Source organism: Chenopodium album, chromosome 2 (assembly GCF_948465745.1).
Source record: "Chenopodium album chromosome 2, dcCheAlbu1.1, whole genome shotgun sequence".
NCBI classification, from domain to species: Eukaryota; Viridiplantae; Streptophyta; class Magnoliopsida; order Caryophyllales; family Amaranthaceae; genus Chenopodium; species Chenopodium album.
The window spans coordinates 8,847,786-8,862,947 of NC_137835.1; the positions used below are offsets into that span (position 1 = coordinate 8,847,786).

At 34.3% G+C, this 15,162-nt stretch overlaps 1 protein-coding gene and 1 long non-coding RNA gene across 2 annotated transcripts; both read right to left on the reverse strand.

Annotated features, from left to right (window-relative positions):
* Positions 1–1,536: 1,536 nt before the first annotated feature.
* On the reverse strand, positions 1,537–5,042 carry LOC145582428 (uncharacterized). The gene is made up of 3 exons (XR_014099875.1): positions 4,822–5,042; positions 2,939–3,062; positions 1,537–1,815 (listed from the first exon to the last, which is right to left on the reverse strand). It is a non-coding gene; the product is annotated as an uncharacterized LOC145582428 (long non-coding RNA).
* A 5,814-nt stretch (positions 5,043–10,856) lies between these two features.
* LOC145582434 (cytochrome P450 87A3-like) lies at positions 10,857–13,838 on the reverse strand. The gene is made up of 9 exons (XM_081639437.1): positions 13,639–13,838; positions 12,932–13,253; positions 12,692–12,841; positions 12,129–12,380; positions 11,938–12,027; positions 11,780–11,858; positions 11,567–11,688; positions 11,326–11,453; positions 10,857–11,226 (listed from the first exon to the last, which is right to left on the reverse strand). Exons 1-9 carry the CDS (start codon positions 13,836–13,838, stop codon positions 11,112–11,114), a joined length of 1,458 nt encoding a protein of 485 aa, XP_081495563.1. The 3' UTR covers positions 10,857–11,111.
* Positions 13,839–15,162: the final 1,324 nt, after the last annotated feature.

A 15,162-nucleotide genomic window follows, 5' to 3' on the forward strand; every position in this document is an offset into this window, starting at 1 on the left:
AATTCAGATCAGATTACGGATTATCTTATATAAACCCTAGATAACTCCTTAAATTAGAGCTGCCTCAAATTTTAATAAAACTCATGTAATAAATAAGTTTGGTGGGAATTCACACTAAACATGACTGTTTTGGAAAAAAGTAAGTAAATATACATTAACTTTTAAAAGTAGCACATCTAATTATGAGGAACAAATTAGGGAAAGAAGAACTTTGTACTCTAGCACATGAATTACAATACGTTTATTTATTTATGTGCAATATAAAACACGTGAAATAGTGTTTCTCCTAAGTTTGCATGTCGTAACCTGCCACCTTCAAAGTTAACAAAAAAAAAAAAAAAAAAAAAAAAGAATAGTCCAACATTATTTATTAAAATCACGATTGAACAAGCAAAAGGCAATGACTCAATGAGTAATTAAATGATGATATGACTTTATTTCATTGCTAACATATCAAAAGTTAAACTTAAAAGTGGAGATAACAAGCATCAAATTAAGCATTGGTGAGATGATAATTCTGATTAAGCATTTGATTACCCTAAATTTTCATGTTAATAAAGCTAAGCCCTATAAAGTCGGTATGATTTAAGGAACTACACATATCATATAGCTAATTTGTGTATCAAATTCGATATAAATATAAATAATGGAGAAAAAGTGTTATTGATAAATTTTGAAACAATATAAAATGGGCCTGGGCAACCCGAACAAGGAGGAGGAGAGTTTGGTCCACAAACAAGGCTTTGGAGCCCCCTCACTTGTGAGTGTCCTTATAACTTAGAGCACACCAGAAGGTACAATATAAATCCTCTTTGGGAATGGACATTCAATAGAGGCCCCTTAACCAGTGGCTTGACAAATGCCCAGTTATAAATGACCCAACAAACCTGGGCTCTGATACCATGATAAACGGGTCTGGGCCATAGCCGTCACAATTGTCCACTTTATACGACCAAGGAGGTTCCACCTCAAAAGCATATGGCAATGAGGGGAGTAGCCCTTTAGCCTTATAAAGTGGACACGACTTTCTCTTTTTTTTCAATGCGGGATCACTACTACAAAAAGTGTGTTTTTTGGACGCTTTTTAGGCCTTTTTTCGACGTTAAAAAGCGTCGCAAAAATATTTCTCGACGCTGCTAAAAAGCGTCGAGAATACGTGAGTCGAGAATTTTGAGGGACACAAAAAAGCGTCGAGAATATCGACGCTTTTATGTGTCCTAACTAATATACGAAGTGTCGGAAAATACTCATTTCGCACATTATCCCAAATTTGTGTAGTTTTTTAGCGACGCTTTTACATGTCCACATACTCAAATTTAGCGACGCTTTTTGTTGTCTTGCATTTATTCTTGTCAGCCTATGTTATGGCGGGAAACTCTTGAAATATGAAAATGTGCAAAATAGGTAGACATTAAAAAGCGTCCATAATTTTTTTTAAGCTTTTTTTTTTTTCCTTTTATTAAATTATTACCATCATACTTACATTATAGTTATTTAAATTTATCATAAATTAAATTAATAACATTAAAATTAAAATATACAAATATTCTACATAACTAGATTAAAAAAAAACAATAATTAATCAACAATAATAAGAGTACGTAGTTAATACCAAATTTATAAAAGAAAACATCAACACAATTAATAAAAAATAAAAACGCATATTATAGTAGCTTGTCCCTAAATAAATACATCACTAATATAAGACTAAACCAAAATAGATAGATGATGGCCTTGTAGATGATATAGTCTCTTGTTTTGATGCTCAAGTGTCCCGGCCTATTCTCTTGTTGCGCCTACATTGCCTTTTTCAATCTTAAAAAAAAAAATACAAAGTACAAATTAGTATATTACACAATATAGGCTCAAGATTCAACATGTCGTATTTAAACAACAATGAAAAGACCAATGTATTTAAACCAGAACATACACATGCTGAGAAAACTACAACTTTCAGAGCATATTAAGAACTAGTCCACAAGTGGTGGGTCTGCAGGGTCTGCTGGGTTGTCCACAACTTTCAGATTATGCTACAATGATTGTTGCAGAAGTAGTTGATACGAGTGAGAAGGCTGCAGGCTCAAGTGGTGGGTCTGCAAGGCTTGCTGGGTTTCCCTCGGCTTGGGCACCTCCTGGAATTGGATGGTGCAAGATAAATGTGGAAGCGTACTGTATTGATAGTGTGGGTAGTGAATTAGGTGCTGTGATTAGGGATAGTGCAGGAGTAGTATTGGCTGCAAGGACTTTTCAGTGTGGGGATAAATGGGAAGTGAAGGTGGCAGTTGGGGTCTCAAATTGGCTTGCAGGTTGTTCGAGCAAATACTTTGAAGCTGGTTAATAAAGTTTGAGATATCATGTTTGATCAACCGTTTAGACTTCAGAACATCAAATAATATTAATTTATCTCAAGAAAACTAGAATACCTAGCAACTTGACCACATCTATCTAGCGAGTGGAAGTCAGAATCATAATGGAAAATGCTTGTTAAAATTTAATCAAGACAACCCATTAACCACCCTACTGAACATGACTTTGGCTTACAAAGTTTTCTCCTCTATGGGAAATAATACTGGAGACAGATAACAAGTAAAAGGCAGATGACTTAGGTGAATTTAGCAATTTGTATATGCCTCACTAGGTAGGGTGAAAGCCACAAAGATTTCAGAAAACCAAGATTCAATCTAGTTATAATCATGTCTCATAATGGAAAGTGCAAGTTGATCTGAATTTTTATCCATTTGATAGCAGCTTATTTGATCAACTTGTTAATATAACATCTTGCTGCCATTGAAAAAGATACTACAAACCAGCAAGCATAGGAAAAGTCAAATATTTTTTCATTTTCAACATAATAATTTTGTAAGGGGTTTTAGAACTTCCATTTCTAGTAAATACATAAAACTGACATGTATTCTGTAAAGTGGTAAAAAAAACTTACATGTACCCTGTAGCGTAGTACATCCAATGACTACACCTTAAGCTTCTTAAAGGTATTTCTTTCGACGATGAATGTTTGGCCACATATCCATGTCAAGAACATGGCTAATAGTGTGAGAGGCCACCTGGAGATAAAATTTACAAAAGAGAAAAGGATCAAAGAATGTTGATTTTTACATACGGAACCAAAAACAATTAAACAAAATAAAAAATTTATCGAAAAGAGGCTATCAAACAACTCAAAAGTTATCATAATCGTGCTTCAAATGCAGAACAAAAAGCTAAAGTTTCAGAATAGACATAAAATAGAAGCACAATGAACATAATAATACTTTGTATACATGTAAAAACCTTGAAATATCTACTGTCTATGAATCAAATATTTAAACAATACTAACAAAGAAATTACTAACAGGAAGGTAAAATTCATCAGGATTATTGTAATGAGTTGACCAAAAGTAGCAACATAATTCAGACAACATTGAAAATCAAACAATCAATACCTTCATAAGATATTCACAAGTAATCTGGATCCCTCAATTTTGTAAAGAAATGCACAAAAGTCAACTAAGATATGGATGGTAATGTTTCTAGGGGGGAGAATAAGCTGAAATTGCTACTAATGTCAATATGTCAGAATATTTGGTTCGGGTTATTTAGTGTATGTGTGTGTATGCAAGGGATATTTTAGAAACATACTTAATGAGATGTTAATAAAAACGGCAACGGATTTTTTTTGGCATTATGATTCTGTTTATTTCTATTCATTAATAGCCTAAGATCTTAGATATGGTTAGTGTGGTTCCGAATTATAATGACATTTTTTCCCTATGCTGCTTTTATATGATAAATTGATAATATGACGTCAAAACTGTGATTTCAAGAACTGTATGAATTTTTACTTTTGTTGTCATGCATTTCTCTTTTATCCTCTCTAAAGTACCCATCTCATAATACTGCGAGTTTTGTTCAAAATTTTGTTGTCAATTGTGAAATTTGATTATCACCCTTTTGATAAATTGTGTTGTGTTTGGTGGATTTTGTATCAGTCTAGGGAATTGATTAATATCACTAGGGAGTCAGCAAACTTTAATTCATATGGCCAAGTGCGTTGCTGGGAACTCAAGGAAGCAAGATTTAGGCCTGTAGAAGCTGGGAGCAGTGTCAAAGTTAGAAGTTATTGCAACTAGATGCTACCCTTAAGTCCCTAAGCAGGATTCTACCAGGAAAACTATAGCACCATGTAGAAGTCTTTTCCTTGATATCATTATTGTAATGATTTTGATTTGGTCAGAAAATATCTCTATGTTTCTTCCTTTTGGGTTTAAATGATTTTAATTTGGTCAATAGAAGGGAAATTTTGCAATTAAGTTTTAGTCTTTCGAGTCCTGAATCAGAATTAGCTTTTTTGTCTTCTACAGGCTTGTACAAAAACGTGAACCAAGAGTACTTGTCTTCAATTAGTCAATATCTTACTAGCATCAAAATGAGAGAGATTATGCACAATGGGGCATTTTAGTATCAAATATATAAACACGCAGAGCTTAATTGAACTAGGCACCACAACAACGGAGGTCGTAACTACTATATGAACTGTTGATTCAGTTAAAACAAAAGCAATATTTGAACAAAATTAATGCAAATCAATATAATTAAAATTATGAAGTTGAGTATTTTAGAATCTGACTATAAATCTGAAACAATTCTGCAATTGAAAAAAACAAACTAACATCAAGAACTCTTCTTACCTAGAAAAATGAATGCATCTAAGCTAATAGCCTAATAAGTTGAGAAATCACCAATAATAAATCACATCAAAGCAACAAAAAAGAAATAAAAAAATTCATATCAATTTTATAAACTGCAAATCGCAAAGAGACATACATTCAACAATATTCGCCCTTGCTATTAGAGACTCGGTGATTCAACTCTGCTTTGGTCCAACCAATAACTCTGAAAGAATGGAGTAACAAAATCAACATCAAGTTTTACATGTCGTAAAAAAATAGATCCAAACAAATGAAATTAGCAATCCAATAAATCACTAATGTGTAAGAAAATATCTAGAAACTAAGAGATTAATTGTAGAAATAGAAATCCAACAAGATCTATAACCTAGGGTTTGAACACGAGTAAAATTGAATAATTGCAACTTGCAATTATCAATTAAAATCACACAAAAAATGAAAGAAGCAATTTATATCTATTAAGAGTAGAAAATTAACAAAGATTCATGTAAAAATGTAACCTGTGAGGAGAACAAGAGCAATGGCTGCCGCAAAATCGAATTTAAATGCAAACCATCAGATCTGATAGAAAGACAATAATTTTCGCCATGATATATAAATTATTGTGATAGATTATGAGAAACACAAGAAGAAAGAGGATCTGAATTCAAACTCTAGGCCATGACTCCATGAATCTATGTAAAGAACTCAGATCTAATGAAGGATAAAAAAGATAGTAGTTTTCGAGATGTTCGAATATGAGGAGTGGGGGTAGGGGTTCCTAATGGTGGGTGGTTTTTTGGAATGCGGTATAGATATTTGAGTTCACGTGCGGGCCACATGTTAGTATTCTCGACGCTTTTTAGAGTCTAAAATTACTTTCGACTTTAAAAAGCGTCGAGGAAACACGGACATCATAATTAGTTGTTGACGCCCTTGCTCTGGCGTCGAGGCTATAGTGTCGAAAAAACACTCATTTTGTAGTAATGGATACACATCCCAATATTTCTCTTCACTTTTATATTATTTCAATGTGGGACAACATTTTCACTCACATGTGGGTTTCTCATGGGCTCAACAGTTATGTATGCTCTTAAATTATGGTGGGCAATATAATGATCTCATGATCTAAGGAGCATATGAGGCCATGACAATGAGGGTATATAGTTTGGATTTGAACGGCTAAACTAAAAATTTTGAAATCTTTTTTGTGTTTTTGTTTGTTTTTCATTTGATCAGAGCTCATCCATAAAGTCAATATGATACTAGTAGTGACTCACTTCCAAAATCACAAAAAAGAGAGCTAATCCACACAATTTTGTTCTATCTGTTTCAAAGTCACTATAACAAAGACATGCAATTAGTAATTATCTTCGTTAAGTTTTAATTTTACAAGTTTGTTGTAGCTTATACACAAAATTTATGTCATTTTGGTTAGCTGATTCACGTAAGTTAGTTGAAAAGACAAGAGTGTAAGAAATTGGACTTGTAAGACATGAAATAGATGGGGGATACACTGAATTAAATATTGTGGTGGGATTATTTTTTTTCTTCTTATTTTAATGGTTTATAGAAGAGGAATATGATTGATTCGTTACCGTTGATTGCTTCTGGAAAGTTGAGGTTTGCCTCCAAACTTCTTTAATTGGATTTCTACTTACTATTTTTTGTGGTTTTGAGTTTGGGTTTTAAGCTCACATTGTCTACCCAATAAGCCCATTAATGGGTATTAGTGGTGCCTATAAAGGGTAGTAGTACAAGGATTATTACTTGCATATTTGCATTATACAATCAAACAATCAAATTAGCTAAAAACATCAGCTTGTCAAATCAACTAATAAAATTAATTTCAACTTTTTTTTTTTTAATTTTATTATATTTTAAAAAACAGGGCCTTAAGTTTTCTATTTTTATTATTTTTCATTAATTATTGAAATTTATACTTGTATTTCATATGAGATAACATAACTTGATTTCAATTTACCTTACCCCCATAGGCCAAACCACATTACCAGGTAAGACTTAGCTATATATGAAAACTAGCAATTAAAGAGAATGCACATCATATTTATAACATAATCTAAACTTGTAGCGACTAGTATAAAACTATGTTCACTCACCTTAAAAAAAATAATATTACAAACTTGCAATTAAAGATAATGTACATCTTAGTTACTGTTAGTTTTTAAATTTATGACAAAATAATACTCAATGTAAAACCTTGTTCAGTTCACCTTATTTTTGCTAACACATAAATTATTTTTATTAACTCTCTATTATATATATTTCTTTTTAAAGTTACCAATTTTGATGAAATCAAATTATTTTTAATGAACTAGGCTTATCACGAAACTAAAATCAATTTTACTGATTTTTATTATTTTTTAGGGTGAAGTGAACTTAGCTTAAATTAGAAAAAATTGTTAATTACTACTTTAAAAAGGGGGCATTTGTGAATTACTACCCCTAAAAAAATTGTAAATTACTACCCGTAATTGTGATAAATTGTACTGATTACTACCTAAGTGGATTTTCCGGCTAATCAACTCATTAATAACGTCATTTGTCATCTTAATCCTAATTTAATCATTTTAATCCTAATATAAAAATTGATCCGGCTATCACCTACCACAAACTGAACCCCCTCCTCTCCTAGCGGCGACTCCCCTCCCTCATCGTGGACCACGCCACCATAAACCCACCTCCCTCCCCGGGTGAACACCATGAGTTCATCCCCCCTTCACCGCCGAACACCATGAACGCGGGGAAATGAGGTTTTGAGGTTAGGGATGGGGGCGGTTTTCGCGGCTAAGGAAAGGGTGGAGGGAAATTATAGGGGCTGAGGAAGGGGAATCGACTGTTATCGGGGGCTATGCAAGGGGGGGGGGGGGGGGGCTGTTTAATTTCAAGGTTTGGGGAAAGAAGGGAGCAGCAATCGGGGGTTATGTATGGGAATAAGACGATTTTCAAGTGTTACGGGAAGGTGGGGGGCAATGATCGGGGGTTGGGGAAGGGAAGGGGATGGGTTTCGTGGTGGGGGAAAGGTAAAGGGTGGATTTTCGGTGGTGGGGCTAGGGAAGGGGGGAATTTTTGGTGGTGGGAACGGGGTAAATGGGCTGTCGGAAGTGGAGCAACGGTGGTGTGGAGGTGGATAGGTAGTAATTTAGGGTTTATTTAATTAATTAGGATTAAAAGTCACTAATTATAATTTGACCGGAAAATAATGTAATTAGTAAGCTTAAGTAATTGGAAAAGAGAAAAAGGTTGTTATCGATACAATTAATCAATTTTAAAGGTAGTAATCAACAACTTTTTTTATTTTTTTTTTATTTTAGGGTAGTAATTCACAAATGCCCTCTATTTGAGGTGGCCGATATAACAACGGCGACTCTGCCTTCCCTCATCGATCTCAATAGCTGTCATCTCTGAAATATCCTAGGTATTTCACCAACATTTTATTTTATATCATAGAAAAAGAACAATTATATATGCTCTAACAAAAATTTGATGCCATCTATGTGAATTACTTATTTTTTTTTTTTGTTAATCTAATTTGAATCTTCTAGAAGAAAAAAGAATGGAGTGCGGGAGTATTTTAATGCTAAAATCTATGAGTTATAAACAATTGTAGAATGCCGCAATTATTAAAATTTCGATTAGACATGATGGACGCATTTCTTCTATGTTAGTTTTTTAGTTGCAAATTTCTATATTGTAGGGTTAACATTTTACTCACTCGGTTACATATTACTCAACAAATGAATATTTTATGTCACAAATAATACCCTTTGTTGTTGTGAGTAATTCGTAACCGAGAAAGTATTACTTATGCATGTTAATTAATTAATTTATGAAAAATGCTATACATAACTTTTAGGGGTGCATATAAGGAGCTAAAATTAGAAAAACAAATGAAAATATCTGTAACATTAATTACTCATTTACACTTATTCTAGCGTGATTTTGTTGTGCATTCCTAAATTTATACAACACTAAATAAGGAACGATATTAAATGCTTATACTTAGCCTTATAACTCTTTTTTTTTTTTTTTTTTTTAAATTGATACTCCGCTATTTGTGGTTGTTTGGTTAGATGTGCTAAGTATTGCTTCCGTTACTATGCATATAAAACTGTGAAATTTTTTATATACATCCGGGTGTAAGGTGGACATGTTTTCTATTCATTTAATATTTATCGCTCATTTTAAATTTTAAAATGAGAAAAAAAAAATACTGTAATAAATGTGAAAAAATATCACCCATGGTTGCACTTGCACCTATCTTAGGCGCATTGGGTGTATATAAAAAGTTCTATAAAATTGTTATGGGAATTTCATTTTTAAGATTCATGTACTTAGGAGACTTGGTTAGCTAATTCGTCCTTTTTGTAGGTAATGAAGTTTTAATTCCTTTGAACTTGATAACTAAACATGTGTAGATGCATCTACTTCCTAGAAAATCTAACTTTCCATGTATTTTTGTCTACCAAACGAATACTTTAAATGCTGAATTAGTCTTTTATGGTCACCTCTTCCTTATCGAACTTATGTATTACGAGTACAAGTAATACAATGTATGTATGTCACTATAATACAATGTATGTTTTCGGTCCAATTGGGTCAGAATGGGTGGGTTTAGGTCCGACGCAGCGGGTTTCGGGGATGGGATTTCGATGGAGTGGTGGTTAGGTGAGAGAAGGTTGGATTTCAGTTAGGTGGGGATAGGGTTCGATTAAAGGGGACATGGTCTGTGGGGGTCAGTAGTAGGGCCATGGGCGGTGGAGATTTGGTCTGATGCAGCGTGTTTGGGGGTTGGCTGGTGTTTCGCGCAGTTGAGTGGTGGTGAGGTGAAAAGTGGTGGTTCGATTGAGGGAGGCTTTGTGGTAGGGGTTAGTGGTGGCCTGGAGTGGTGGTGATCAGATGTAAACTAGGATGGTGGCGAGCAGAGGTAAGCTGTGATAGGTGGTGGGAGTGACTGTTATGGAGGGGTAGTGGTGGTGATGAGGTGGCTGTTATGGAAGATTGGAGGGGTAATGGTGGTGAAAGTTAGAGGAGAGAGATTAAGGAGAAAATATTAAGGAAAAAAAAAATTAACCTGCTTAAGAGGTTGCAAGTCAAAAGACCCATTTTAAGAAAATAGAGGTGAAAGGTGGGCTTGTTCCCAGAATACTCAAAGGTTGGCTCGTTTTGAGCAGATTGGGCAAAGGTGGGATTATTCTTTTCAATTTTTACATGGTTATAAGGGTTTTTTAAGGAACCAACTTCAATTTCCCTTGATAATTGATAGAGTATATGAAGTATGAACCGATCTTGGGGTTCAACCATCTGTGTAAGATTTGGAGTTTCCTTTAACGGCTTTATAATATTTGTATTTGTAATGTTTTGGTAAACATATGAGAATTTGAAATCTCTAGGCCTTGTTTAATCAATCAATATACCAAGAAGGAGTATGGTCAGACAATCACTATGGATGCAGGGAATGCCTAACATTTGTTTGGCTGACCTCAAAAATCGACTAGCATGATGATGACCACTTTTTCTAGGCAAATGGCTTGCTTGTGTATTTGAAGATAACTAGCCTTTGTAGGACATAGTTAAGATTGAATGTAATCTAGAGGATATATTCAACCTGACAGCAGCCACAATTGCCTCTGGATATTGGGATACTTAATCAGTCTCCTGACAGTATATCTTGATTGGTTAACTTTTAAATCTGTTTTTGGTGAATTTGCTGTTAAAAATGGAATTCCGCCTGCAAAAAGGCAGGCAGTTGATGGATAGCTATGTTCCATGTAGTTCTAGTAATAGATTAACATTCTTAAGTAGGTGTATAGGAAGGGGTTTAATACTTCAATTTTTCCTTACCCTTTTTATTAATTCTACTATATATTCAATTGTTATTCAGGGCTTTCCTTCCATTTTTTTTTAAAAAAAATAAAAAAATATCAAGTTAGCTAGTTAAGTATGTTTGTAACTTGTAGTTGAGTGATTAGACTTTATTTCAGTTAGGAATCAGGTTGCTAAGATGTCATATTGTTTAACTTGTTTGCTTTGCGATTAGCTGCATTCTGGTCCGCGTTTATAGATGAGGTAATCTAGTAATTCAATCGATATAATTGGCAGTCATAACACTGGGAAAATTTGTGATTGTCTTTATAGATGTTTTATACACTTGCAACATGAAAGGTGATATGAATTTTAACAATGATTTTTATAAGTATCGGAAACCTAAACCCCTTCTTTTTCAAACATATGTTCTTTCACAGATGTTGAAAAGATGAAGGGTAAAAAAATAGACAATGTATACAAAAACTGTAACTATTACAAGAAAACTGTTCACGGTTGCTCTTTTTTTGGTGGAGAAACTGTAAATATTTGTTCTCCATTCCTTTTTTGTTAGTATTGGTCTCTTATTATTGTGGCCTGAAATCACTTGTAATGCTATATTTATGAAGGAGAATCATTTGATAGATTCTGTTTCTTAGCCAACTGAATGTGAAAGCCATCTGGAAACTGTAAGCCAGGGGTCCGAACCATGTTCCCTCCTTTCACTGGATTCCACCTGAGATTCCATTTGTTGAAGAATATAAGTTAAATCTTTTATTCTCTTATAATATTCATTTAAATATTTAAAATGGTGGGAATATATATTTGCCTGTACCTGTATTTTGTAACTAAGCAGTGTAGAAATACTGCCATTTGCACCTTGGTAAAGTCTGTCCCGACACAAAATCTCATACCTCCCCCGAAAGCCATGAAATGTTTGGATGCACCGTTTATTTCTCCTCCCTACAAACAATTAAATTTCATGTTTATATTTTGTATGTATACAGAACCAAAGTTATACAGTATCATTTTTTTCCCATATGATTGGCAGGAATACGAAAGTATATGCTGCATACCTCCCATCTCCACGGATTGAAGTCAAGGGGATTTTCATATCTGGCAGGGTTCAAGTGTACAGCTGGAGGACAGACCATGACACCCCAACCAGCTGGTATGGTATAGCCTGCATTGATAAAATTCTATGTTAAGGTATGTATACTCGAGTAACATAAACATTGATATAAAGATTGAAGTTCTTCATAAATTTTGTAATGATAGATTATGCATACCCTTGTAGCTGACATCTCTTAGTGCTTTTCTGAAAATTCCTGGAACTATATTTGCCATCCTAACTGTTTCATTGATAAACTGCATTATAAACTAGTTAGTTCTATTTTGGGATGGATTGTCAGTGAACTTGTTGTGATGGTAAGCTTTTTTAACTAACCTGAAAAGTGAATGTCATTGATTTGTATTCACTCCATGTAAGGTGAGAATCTGGATTTTCACGTCTCTTTAGAATCGCTTCGTGCTCTTCCTGTCAATTTGTCATTGTGTGAGTTGGGTTCCATCGAAATAGAAGATGTAATTGGGAGGGAACAGAAAAATTTAGTCAGTTTTCGACTCAATGAATATTACCGTCAGTGTTTGTAGGACCAGAGGGTAATCTGAGAGATATTTCAAGGCAACAGTTAGAGCCAGGGAGGTTGTCTCAAAGCTAGCAAAGAGAAGCACAAACATTAGGTCCAAAGCAATTCCTTCTGTTAGTGGTGTTCCCTCCTTTGCCAGTTCAATGAGGACATAATCAAAAAAGTCCGTGTTCTGTTTTCTAGGCATCATTCTTCTCTCCTGTAGCATTTTTTTCAGCATCTTCATTGCCTTATTTCTTCCCTGTGGCCACAACAGTAGTATCTTAAGAATTGGAAGTTCCGGGGTTTGTTACAATGATTGCTCAAACTTAAAAACTGTTATTGTTTATAATCAACAGGTTTTGTATACTACTGGTGCAGTTGTAAAAAAAACGGACTACTCACTCCAAATCACATAAAAGTCACCACTATGTGAGGTTAACTTCTACTCGTATGTGATTTGGGCTAACTAAGCTATTGTACGCTCAGTGTGTAAAAGTTTTGTATTTCATCACTATAATTTTCTATGACACAATAAAGACTTGTTTAGTTGAGGGGTCATTTGATGTTTACCTGTAAGCATTTGTGGTATGCCGTACCGGGAATGTTCAAAGGGAAGGAGATTAGTCCCTTAATGAAAGCAACAAAACTCTCCCTTAGATTTTCTGGAGAGTTTTCCGCGTCATGACTGATAAGCTTTTTGGCTGTGAGATTGAAAATCATCTGCACGGAAATAGAATAAAAATTAGTACTCAGAAATCTAAGTTGTATCGTATTATATTGTGACCACCAATTGCAATTCAGATAGCTTACGCTAGCTGTTGCATCTTTAATCTCCACTGTATCCAGTTCAGACCACTGATTTAGCTGTCTAAGCACTGTATCTTCAACTTCAGGTAGCATCTTCTTTAGGCTTTCAGGACCGAAAAGACTTAATACCATGTTTTTAAGATACTTGTACATGAACCCGTGTAAGGACCCGACATTTTCTTTCCCAAAAATTTCTGTAAATGTGTCTGGATACCAGCTCTGAAATGTTTGGCCTTCTTGTTGAAAGATTATATGGCTAAGCTCTGGATCAGCTGAGACTATAATCGGTCTTCCAACTAAACTGGTTTTGAATACTGGCCCAAATCTGAAAATTCCAAAGTAAATGCACTGTTGAATTAGAGATTAGCAGAACTGAAAAATTAATGTGGTTGCACATTGTAACTTCAAGTGCCCGACCGCCCCTTGTTTATTGTGTCTTACAGCAACAGGGTTTGGCACAAATATTGAATAAGAGCAGGGAGCAGCATGTCAAAGTTGTTGAATTTAAAAAGGGGTAGTGGGGCATTGATTATTCATATAGGTAAGAGGGAAAAAAAAAAAAAAAAACATCAACTGCGAGATGTGCCCTTAAAGTGCATTATGTGAAATCAATGTGTGTTTTTTGCACAAAAAGAGATGTGAAAAAAAATATTTAGGCCATCTACATCGAGAAAGTGTGAAAATTATTATGGGATAGAGAGAGTATTTACCTTTTCATCCGTTCTTTGACAAAGGGAGAAATGTCGAAGGTAGTATTTGGGGCAAAGAACTGAAGAGTTTCGCCAATAAGTGGCCAGCCCATTGAACCTGGCGGAAGTGTCCCATTGCATTTTGGATTCCACCATCTGAACAGCCAATGTGTCAAACTTATGATGGCGATTGCTATGAGGCTTACAACAAGCGGAAACATTTGATTGTTAGATTAATGTATGGTTGATAATTGGATGATTAAGGGTGAATATGGGATTATATGAGATAATGTTCGGGATTACAGAGTTAATCAGAAGTTATCGTACAAATGAAATAGAGGAAGGTGTTATTGAAAGACAAAGAACAGCAGAAAGTGCTGGCATGCATGCATCTTAGCATTACTAACTGAAGTTACTTAAATAGGTAGAGAAGATGACTTGCAAACTAGTTGGAGGAAAATAATACTAGTATATATAATTAGTAATCATTTTCTATGCTATTGCGGAATTTTCTGAAAAGCTGTATGATAGTAATAGTTGTTACTTGTAAGAAGTAGTTGGAGATTGATTTAAATAAAGATTAGAAGAATAACTTCAGTTTTAAAAAGGATATTGCTTCCACTCTTCATTCCGCTGTCAACGGTTTCTTTAAAATACTCTCTTTAAAGCCTAGCATGACGATGAAGCCTACTGGATACTTCCTCTCCCCCCTCTCTCTTTTAAGTCTCCTTGCGCTACGTGCTTATACCCCTATGATTGGTATTATATGTGTGCATTACATTTATGACGGCATAAAACATGATAAGAAGCACGAGGCTGAATTATGGCCTTTCTTTAGGAGCTCTGGCCGAATCACAAGTCGAGGACTTTTTCGTTGTGTTGACAATGTTAAAAGTGTAAACAGAGGTGTGATGCAACTGGATCTTACCAAAGATTATCAGATATATTTAACTGTTGGTTTCTGCATTTGATATGATTTTTTCCCATCACCAATGTTAGTTGCTAGAATTATCTATGATAGTTTCCTTGAGGATGAGATCTTATCTTGGATTGTTATGTTCTTGTCAATATGTTTATAGAATGTCAATGTTATGATCTAAAATACCCTTCTAAGATATGCAAGCAACTGACTTAGATACTGTTGGTTTTTTGCATTTTTAAATTTAAATTACTTGCAAATAGCCTAAATTTTCATGTAATAGTTAATTAGGCTATATTCTAGCTGGGTTACACACTATGAACATCTTCGTAAACTCTGGATTTACCCATTTTTTAGCTAGTATTCACAGTAAAGAATTGGATTATATTTATGCAGGTGAAATTGCAAAAGAGGATTCTACATATAAGGTTGGACTATTTATGCTTTCTCTAATTCTTTATTGTTATTATGTAGTCTGATATTTTACAGGGATTATATAATATGCATAAAATGCAGATTGAATTTCATGTGTAGGAGCATTTTTTGTTTGACAGAAAAAATTGGGGGTAACCTGACCAGATAGATAGGAGGACATTTATGGAAGAAAATTTAAGTTTGGGACACTT

Coding starts and splice junctions, on each gene's coding strand:
- LOC145582434 (XM_081639437.1), bottom strand. CDS start 13,838: ATGTTTCCGCTTGTTGTAAGCCTCATAGCAATCGCCATCATAAGTTTG. Junction 11,859..11,937: donor CAATGACATTCACTTTTCAG/GTTAGTTAAAAA, acceptor TTTATAATGCAG/TTTATCAATGAAACAGTTAG. Junction 11,689..11,779: donor AAGAGATGTCAGCTACAAGG/GTATGCATAATC, acceptor CCTTAACATAGA/ATTTTATCAATGCAGGCTAT.